Here is a 10,124-nt window from a genome sequence, read left to right as displayed (position 1 = left end):
TTTCTCAATACTATTTGAAGGTAGGCTCTAATTCGATTGTTTAGAGCCTAGGCTCTATACAAACCGCACCCAAATAAGAACCATATAGACTTTTTTCAGTGTGTGCAAGCAACCCAAGGTTGAATATGTTACATCCCTACGGTTTGGGGTCCTACAAAATATTTCTAAATAGGGGTACTTTTAGGATCTCAAATCGCACCCTCGATGTACTTAAAAACAAATGTCTCAAGATTGAACAGAGTCCGTCCCACTTTTTTAAGGTGAGATATATGTCAAAAAAGTTGAAATTCAATTTTATTTTTTGTGAAACTAATCATTTAGTAATTTTTAGGTAGTTCTTAAATTTTACAATTCAAAATTTTTTTAGGCAGTTCCTAAATTTTACCATTCAAGTAGATTTGCTGCCTGAGGGAGTAGATGAACACTAATGCTCCCACATAGGCTTGACTCACGTTTGGCTCCTGTGAAATTGTTTTCTGGAAAAATATTTTCATATGAAAATATTATATCATGTGGTTAAACGTGAGAATATTTTTACATAAATTAGTTGCCAATTGGTATTAAAGATGTACTAAGACCAATTGGTATTAAAATATTCTCACACTTAAATCACACGAGATAATTTTTTTATGTAGAAATATTTTCTAGAAAACAATTTCACATGAACCGCACCCGCCATTAGTGTATGCAATTACCAAAACCTAATCAACAATGCTCTTTGGTGTGCTTAGTTTCTTATTATATTCTTTTCATGTGGCGGAGATTTTCATTGTACTTACTATTTCCACAAGTTTCCACTTATTTGAAGGTCAAGAAAACTCACCACCAAATGTATTTTTTATATCAAATTAGCCACTAATATATTTCTGATTCTTATTATTTCACTTGTTATGGAGTATTTGGACAGTGCTCTTTGGATGTATACGGGTGAACTTGTTTAAACTGGACAATTGCTTAGAACATTAAAAACTAGAGTACATAACATTAAAAAAAGAGTATCTTCGTAAATATCGTAATAAAAAAAAAGTATCTTTGTAAACATCGCAATCTATCGTAGAGAGAGAGCATTTCAAGTGAAACATTATTAGTTGGTGTGACAAATGTTTTCAGCGGTCTAGATTGAGAATCACCGATCCATATTAAAAATTGATAGGGATCGAACTGATTCTGAAAAGGTAATAAGTCCCAGCCCCGTACCTCAAAACCCCTATTTCAATTTTTTTCTTAATCTTATCAAATATTTTCTCAAATTTATTGTAAATCCCACCACATTAACCCCTATTTAATTTTTTATTTTATTTTTATAATTTTGTGATTGCCTACTCGGACAATGCTCTTGGATGGAGAGAAGGCGTGAACGTTCTGAAACTTGGCAATTGCTTAGAACATTAAAAAACTAAGTACAAAACAATAATAATAGAGCCGTTGTTAATATCGCAATCTATCATAGAGAGACATCATTTTGAGTGACATATCACTAGTCCTTGTGACCAGTATTCTCTGCAATCTAGATTGGGAGTCACCAATCCAGATAAAAAATTGATAAGGACCAAACTGGTTATGAAAACGATAAGTCCCAGCTCCATCCCCCTAAAACCCCCATTTTTTTTTTTTGGTATTCAGCTTATCTAATATTTTCTCAATGTTGTTGTAAGTCCCACCTATTGACCCCTATTTGAATTTTTATTTTATTTTTATGTTTTTTAATAGTTTTGTGGATTGTCTATTCAAATTGATCCAAACCAATCTTGATCACTAATCCAATGGTCTGACACGGACCTGTGGGGTGGATAATCGATCTCCTCTATTTGGGTTCCAAAACACTGCTTATGATTATTTGATTATATACGTAGAAATTCATGGTTTCATTAGCTCATTTATTTCAATATATACATTTTTGTGCTTTCCTAGATAACCTTATTTTCTAGCATGGGAAATTGAGCCAAATATCTAACTTACTAAACAAAAAATAAGGAAAATATATGTATGTACCATATTTAAATATGTTAGTTATGCAAGGTAAAAAATTTATAAAAATTTATGAGTAGGTTCATTGGTCCGATGTATTTTTTTTAATTTTGTTCCTCAGTCCAATGTTCTAAACAACAGTTTTTTATTTTTATTTTTAAAATTTTTTGAATTGTAGGGACTTTACTGAGGTTCCAAACCTCAAATCTCTTGGCTTGGGTGAATATTATGGAAGCCAAGCAGTCCAAGGTATGGAATCTCAAATTAGCCTCTAGACTAAGAAATTTGTAGTTTAGATAACGGTCCAAGGCCTTGAATCTTGGATAGCTTGTACAGTGTTCATGCAAGCAAAGTGGTCCGAAGCCTGAAACATCAGACCAATCCCTGTATTGAAATCCATAATCCAGGGACTAGTATGAGATTCTAGACCACGGAGCACTTGCTCGCACGATCTTCACAAAGCCAAGTGGTCCAAGCTTCAAAACCATATACCGGTCCCTACATTTCAAAAAACTAAAAAATAAAATAGAAAAGCGGTCCTATAGTTAGACCATGAAACAAAGCGGTCCTAATGTTAGAGCATGAAACAAAGCGACAAAATATAAAAAAAATGACCTTCACATATTCCTATCTTATTTATGGTATGGATGTAATTTTTCTGAAGATTGAAATGCTCTCTCTCAAAACCTTATTTATGAGATACCCACAATCCCAACGAAAAATTTGAAAACTCTATGGAGCCCAAACTAGAGAACAAACTGGTTCTGAAATTCTCAAACGTTCACTCATCACACTTTGGGCTTCCATGAACCAGAAACTCTCTCTGGTTTGTTAATGGCTTTCCTAGCCCCTGAAGAACAGAGCGAAAGCACAGGTTCATCAAGCACCATAAACACCCCACCACATTCAGGCTCACTCAATGATCAAGAGATGGTACCAATTGCAGATGTTCTTGCACAAACTGATCATGGAACTTCTACAAATAAAGAAAAGCCATACCCAATTTCATTAGCTTCTTTGAAGATTCTAAAGTCACATAGAGAATTGTCAAGGCGCCTTTCCGGTAGCTCTGCTGTAAAACGGAGCACCAACATCGGACGCGAGAGAAAGCTTGGAGGAGAGAGAAAGCTTTCTATTGAAGAAGTGATGAGAATTGCGGGAGGGCAATACCTCACTGCAGGTCGAAACCTCTCTTCTCCCTCAAATCCTCACAGTTTAAAGCTTTTTGACTTGACCACAGAAGACTTTAACAACATCGAGCTCGCCCACCTCCTTTTATCTTCAGCTGAGAAGATAGCCAACCATGAATACGATAGAGCAAAGAGGCTTTTGATGATGTGTGGTTCTGAGTCTTCACCTCTTAGTAACCCAGTGCAACGACTGGTTTTCCATTTTGCCAAAGCTTTGAGGGAGAGAGTAGGGAGAGAAACTGGGATGAAATCTCTCAAGCCTGAATATATAGAGAGAGAGAAGCAGATTTAGATAAAATGCTGAAGGGGTATCACCCATCTGTATTGGCAGTTTATCAAGCCATTCCTTTTGCAAAAATCTTGCAATTTACAGCAAGCCAAGTTATAATTGGCACCGTGGCCTCTGCAACAAAAATTCATCTAATAGACCTCGAGCCAAGAACAGGCATGCAATGGACTTGGGTCCGGGTACAAAACATGGACCCGAATATTATTCGGGTTCGGGTCCAGCCAGACCCAGGCTGCGGTCACCCCTAATTTTCTAGTAAGTGGCGAAAATTGAACCAGTTATCTAACCTATCAAAAAAACATTAAGAAAGATTCAGATATCTACCATATATGCAAAGGTCCAAAATATATTAAAACTGACGAGAAGATCCATTGGGCAAATATTCCAAACATCATAGCGCTGCTTTTTTTTGGCCTTATTTATGTTTTCAATTTTGCTCCTCAGTTTTTTATGTTTTCGATTTTGTTCCTCAGTTCAATGTTTTAAATATCGAATAGATTTTTTATTTTAATTTTTAATTTTTAATTTTTTTTGGTAAAATATAGAGATTGGACTGAGATTTCAAACATTAGACCTATTGGCTTACATAAACATTGTAAAAGCCGACAGTCCAAGGTCTGGAATCTCAAACCGCTTGAATTACACCAATATTCATGCAAGCAAAGTAGTCTAAGGTCTAGAACCTCAAAATAATCCCTCGACTGAAATTCACATGCCAGAGACCGGTCTGAGGTTCTATAGCTCCTATGGCCTGCATAATCTTCACATAAGCTGAATGGTTCGATGATCTAGACCTCAGCCGAGTACCTACACTTTAAAAAAATAAAAAATAAAATAAAAAATGGTTTGATATATGGAGAAGTTGAAAACCAAAAAAAAACAAATGGATATCAACGTCAAATTTGGCCCCCAAGTAGCCCTATTTATGGTAAGAACGTAACTTTTCTAAAGATTAAACTGCCTCTCTCTCGCTCTCTCAAAACCGTATTTATGAGATGGCCACGGTCTCAAAATCTCAAAGGGAAGCCTGAAAACTCTATATATTCCAAACTAAAAATCAAACTGGTTCTCGATTCTAAAACATGTTGATCCGTCACACTTTGGGCTTTCACGAATCAGAAACTCTCTCAGGTTCATCAAGCCTCATAAACACCCCACCACTTTCAGGCTCACTCAATGATCAAGAGAAGGTACCAATTGCAGATATTCTTGAACCAACTGATCATGGAGCTTCTCCAAAGAAAGAAAAAGCACCCCCAATTTCATTAGCTTCTTTGGAGATTCTAAAGCCATATAGCAAATTCTCGAGGCACCTTTACGGTAGCGATGCTGTAAAACAGAGCACCAACATCGACACCCAAATTGGAGGAGAGAGAAAGCTCTCCACTGAAGAAATATTGAGAATTGCAGGACAGCAGTATCTCACTACTGGTGAAAACCTCTCCTCTTCCCCAAAGCCTTTCAGTTTCAAGCTTTCTGACTTAACTGACGAAGATGTTAACAACATCGAGCTCGCCCACCTTCTTTTATCTTCAGCTGAAAAGATATCAAACCAGCAATATGATGGAGCAAAGAGGCTTTTGATGGTGTGTGAGTTCGAGTCTTCGCCAGTTGGTAACCCATTGCAACGACTGGTTTTCCATTTTGCCGTTGCTTTGTGGGAGAAGATAGAGAGAGAAACTGGGATGAAATCTCACAAGCCTGAATATATAGAGGGAGAAGCAAATGAAGATAAAATGTTGAAGGGTTATCACCCAGCTGTATTGGCAGTTTATCAGGCCGTTCCTTTTGCAAAAATCTTGCAATTTACAGCAAGCCAAGTTATAATCGGCGCCCTGGCCTCTGCAACAAAAATTCAGCTAATAGACCTGGAGGCGAGAAAAGGCCTGCACTGGACTATGGTTATGTAGAGCCTATCAGAGAGGTCCAAGTACCATGTTGAGCTTTTGAAGATAACCATGGTAGGTGATTCGGGAGAAAGAATGGAAGAGACAGGTACCCGATTGCTGAATTTCGCCAAAACTCTGAACCTCCCCTTTGTTTTCAAGTCGATTACTGTTTCGAATGTTGAACTGGATATGAGAGAGGAGCTGTTCGAGCTAGATAGAGAAGAATCAGTAGCTGTTTACGCCCCCATGGTTCTAAAGACCATGTTGATTAAGCCTCGTTGCTTGGAAAAAACGATCAGAGTCATCAGAAACTTGTGTCCTTATATAATGGTGCTAACTGAGGTGGAAAGCAAACATAACTCACCATCTTTTGTCCACAGATTCATTGAAGTTTTGTTCTTCTACAGTGCCTATTTTGACTCTCTTGATGCTTTCATGGAAGCTGTGGACCCGGATAGATTGGCAATGGAAAGGGCATTTATGGGTTCGGCAATTCGGAACATGGTAGCGGGGGAGGGAGAAGAGAGAATCATCAGGCATGTTGGAATTGATACATGGAGGTTGTTTTTTAACAGAGTGGGTTTTGAAGAGGTTGAGCTTGTTCGGGATGCTTCGAATTTGGCAAAAGTGATGGTGAAAATCTATCGTCACTCAGAATCTATTTCACTAGAAATGAATGGGAAAGCATTGACAGTTGGTTGGAAGGGCAAACCATTGCACTCTGTTTCTGCTTGGAGGTGCTCTTAATCTTAGCTGCATTTTTGTTCGACACTTGGATCGTAGGAAATGATATGTGCCTATGCAAGCAAAGAAGGTTGATGACGAGGTTGAGTAGGATAGGACCCTACAATTTGGGGTCCTACAAAACATATCTAACTAGGCTTTCAGCTAGAGCAGGTGCAATGGTAAATTTTGCTCCTATAGGGGCATACAATTTTATCAGCACCCACATGAAGTCGGCATCTTGGGTATTGCCTTTCAATTACTGTAGCACTTCTCATGTTTCTCAACGACAAGTGCTATGTTGTTTTGGAAAGTGCAGCTTCTTGTGGCTTCCAAAACAACGCTCTTCTGTTCTACATCCTCCAAAACCAGTAGAAGAAATGGCTTTGGCAGCCCCTTTTTCCACTAATTCCACCAATCAAACACGCCCTAAGGTTAGAATATATATAACTATTATGTAGCCTGTGCTATCCACGAGCCAGCCATTTGGATGGATCATGGAGACAAAAATGAGTGATTAGATTTTCTTTCCTGGACAAGAAGATTCGTGTTGTCTATGTTCACCTTAAAATCATAGAGAGACTAAGCCCAAATACAATAAAAGTAAACCAAACAAAAGCAATATGCAAAACAAAAAAAAAAAAAGCAAAAACAACAAAAGAGGGTCATGCTAGGCTGGCCCTGTCGCAAGCTTGGCTCATGCCCGATCCTTGGGCGTTGTGGCCCAGCCATGGGGCCACATTTTTAGGCAACGCCAACCTAGCCAATTGGTCCGTTGCGAGGCCTACTCCAAAAGTGCTCTAAGTATATTGCTCACCATATACTTGGAACCAGTATAAGAAAAATCTAATCGGAATAGTTCATCGGACATAGGGTAGAAAGCAGTTACTCGGTACCAACCGGTTAACTGGCTGGTTCAACTGGCCTATCCAGGCAAGTCCCCGTGGTCAAAAGAGTATTAAAAACTTAAAAAAAAAATACAAAAAATCTAATAAAATATGAAAAGTATATTTAAAGTATGATTAAACAAAAAAACATCCAAATGAAATTGAAATTTAATAAAAGAAATGGATTTTAAATAATTCATTTGTGCTCAGGGGTATTTTTGAATTTTTTTAAAAAAAATAAAAAAAAATGCAAAATTAAGTATTAGTAGCCAAAACAATTTCCAATTTTTGCCCAAAAAAAATGAAAAAACTAAAAAACGCATTATAAAGAAAAGCCCTTACTTATTGGATTTTATATATATTTTAACTAGTCGAAACTGAAACCGGCCGGTTCCGATCTAATCGAGCAATTCCAATTTGAACCGCCAAATTTTTCCTACACTCCTAGGAACACTTTTGGAGCTAAGAGCACGTTTGGAGTGTATACGTAAAGGTTACACCCCTACAATTTGGGGTCCTCACCCTTCAGCACATTGCCTAATCTTAAAAAAAGAAAAAAAAGAAAAAGAAAGACTCCAAATCGTATTATTGATGCCCTTAAAAACAACAACCGTATTATTGATGCCCTTAAAAACAACAACGCTATTTTTTGAAGGTGAGATTTTGAAAATAATAATCTAGTTATTTTTAGGTAGTTTCTGAATTTTAGATCCAAAAATTTCTTCCAAGTAGGTTTTCCCCCAAGGAACTAGATGAACAGTAATGCTCCTCCGGGAGCTTAATATACGCACTCTATAACCGAAAAATTTCCGACACTCATCGGAGTATACTATCCAACTAGGTAAAAACACATGCTTTTTAGATCTCAAATTTTGGGGATGAAATCTATAAAACTCATAAACTAATCAAAATTAAAAAAATTGACATAAATTCTCTACGTACTAAAATAAAATAATGCATCAGAGACCGATGAATTTTTTAAGAGCAAGATCTAAGTGTCACAAAACTCAAAATTCAATTTTTTGTATTGAAAATAGTCATCTAGGTGGTTCCCAAAATTTTAGACAAATGTTGTTCCAAAATAAGTATATTGCACGAGGGAGTGAATGCATAGTATGCTCCCGTGGGAGCATAATATATGTACTCCGAGACCATTTATAACCGCCAAAAATGCATATGATAGAATACCATTGCCTGCTCAACCATATAGTCTTTGATGTGCTTGGTTTTTTATCCTGATCTCTTCATGTGGTGGAGGTTCTCATTGCACTTGATGTTTCCACAAGTGCCTACTTGTTTGAAGGTGAATAAAACTCACCACCAAGTCTATTTTTTATGTCAAATTAACCACTATTATAATTCTGATTCTTGTTCTTTGACTTGTTATAAGTGCCTGGACAATGCTCTTTGGATGGAGACAGGGATGAACTTGTTGAAACTTGACAATTGCTTAGAACATAAAGCATCAAAAATGGAGTATCTTTGTAAATATCGCAATTTGCCGTAGATATAGATAATTTCGAGTGAAATGAATTTAGTACTTGTGACCGGTGTTTTCGGCGATCTCGATTGGGAATCACCAATCTGAACTAGGAATTCATAGGGATTGAATTTGTTCTTAAAACGTAAACATCCCGGCCCCATCCTACCTAGAATCCCCTATTCGAAGTTTTTTTTTCTTGAACTTTATCTAATATTTTTTTTTAAAAAAAAATTGTAGTAAATCCCACCCTATTAACCGCTATCTTTTAATTTTTAAATATTTTTGTGGATTGTCGATTCGGACTGATCCAAATTAATCATGATCACCGATGTAGTGATCTGGAGCGGATACGTGGGGGTGGACAATCGACCCCATCAATTTGGGTTTTAAAACACTGCTTATGATTATTTAATAATAAACATAGAAATTCATGGCTTGATTAGCCATTTATTCCAATGTATACATGTTTGTATTGTCCCGGATAACCCTATTTTCTATCAAGTGTGGAAAATTTAGCCAAATATCTAACTTACCAAACAACATACTACGATAAATTTACATTTGTACCATATTTAGATATGGTAATTACGAAAAGGTCCAAAATATATTAAAATTTATGAGGAGGTCCATTACGAGAAGGTCCAAAGTATATTAAAATTTATGAGGAGGTCCATTGGGCCAATATTCCAAACGTCAAACTGCTGCTTTTTTTGCCATTCTCATTTTTTTCGATTGTGCTCCTTAGTCCAATGTTCTATATATTGGATGGATTTTTTATTGTATTTCTTTAATTTTTTTTATGAAGCATAAGGATTGCGTCAAGGTTTCGAATGTTAGACCTCTTGGCGGACCGCTTGGATTGCACAATATTTACTCAAGCCAAGCGTTCTAAGGTTTGAGCCCTTGAACTAATCTCCAGACTGAAATTCACAATCCAGGGATAGGTCTTAGGTTCCATACCTTAGACCACTTAGAATGGTACCAAGTGGTTTGAGGATCCAAGCCTCAAATTGGAAAAACAAAAAAACAAAGGGTGCGGCTTTTTTTTTGGGCAAGTGGCTGAGGTTTGTATAGAGCTAAGGTTCTAAACAATCAAAGTAAAATGTACCTTCAAATAGTGCCGAAAAATGTGGTTTCAATACTAGAAATCTTTGTAATAGCCTTAAAATATATTTTCACCTCTAATTATAAAATTTCAAGCTAAAAAAATTGTGTAGATAGAACAGATTTATGAAACTTGAAAATCTTGAAAATTGAACGTTCCAAAAATGCATTACAAGATGCACTATTTCTAAAACTTGAAATCTATTTTTTTCTCAAGTCTATGCATCTTGATGCCGAGATGATCAATTTGAGGATATTTGAGCATCAAAACAACCTCCTCTAGTGAAATTTTTGAGGTATGCTAGTTTGATTGTTTAGAGCCTTAGTTACTATATATATACTTTTCCCTAAAACAAATGGATGTCAACGTAAAATTCGGCCCGCAAGTATCGCCATCTTATTTATGGTACGGGTGTAATTTTTCAAAAGATTAAACTGACCTCTCTCTCTCTCAAAACCTTATTTACGAGAGAGCCACACTCTCAAAATCTCAAAGCGAAGTTTGAAAACTATATAGAGCTCAGACTGGAGATTAAACTGGTTCTCAATTCTAAGACATGTTCACTCATCACACTTTGAGCCTCCATGAAT

General features: G+C 36.6%; 2 protein-coding genes across 2 annotated transcripts; both read left to right on the top strand.

Annotated features, from left to right (window-relative positions):
• Positions 1 to 4,482: 4,482 nt before the first annotated feature.
• Positions 4,483 to 5,357, top strand: LOC18430220 (GRAS family protein RAM1). Its single transcript, XM_006840379.2, has one exon. The coding sequence runs from the start codon at positions 4,530 to 4,532 to the stop codon at positions 5,355 to 5,357; it is 828 nt and encodes a 275-aa protein (XP_006840442.1). The 5' UTR covers positions 4,483 to 4,529.
• Positions 5,358 to 5,405: 48 nt separating this feature from the next.
• On the top strand, positions 5,406 to 6,344 carry LOC148783442 (DELLA protein 2-like). The gene has a single exon (XM_088859606.1). It carries the CDS (start codon positions 5,406 to 5,408, stop codon positions 6,081 to 6,083), a length of 678 nt encoding a protein of 225 aa, XP_088715732.1. The 3' UTR covers positions 6,084 to 6,344.
• Positions 6,345 to 10,124: the final 3,780 nt, after the last annotated feature.

This window comes from Amborella trichopoda, chromosome 2, assembly GCF_054954075.1.
Source record: "Amborella trichopoda isolate Santa Cruz 75 chromosome 2, AtrichopodaSantaCruz75HAP2 v2.0, whole genome shotgun sequence".
Lineage (NCBI taxonomy): Eukaryota > Viridiplantae > Streptophyta > Magnoliopsida > Amborellales > Amborellaceae > Amborella > Amborella trichopoda.
The sequence above is the reverse complement of the archived record's forward strand: the minus strand, read 5'-3'. Positions and strand labels throughout refer to the sequence as shown.

What these genes read in the sequence shown, in the direction of transcription:
- LOC18430220 (XM_006840379.2), top strand. Translation starts at nt 4,530, where the DNA reads ATGTTGATCCGTCACACTTTGGGCTTTCACGAATCAGAAACTCTCTCA.
- LOC148783442 (XM_088859606.1), top strand. Translation starts at nt 5,406, where the DNA reads ATGGTAGGTGATTCGGGAGAAAGAATGGAAGAGACAGGTACCCGATTG.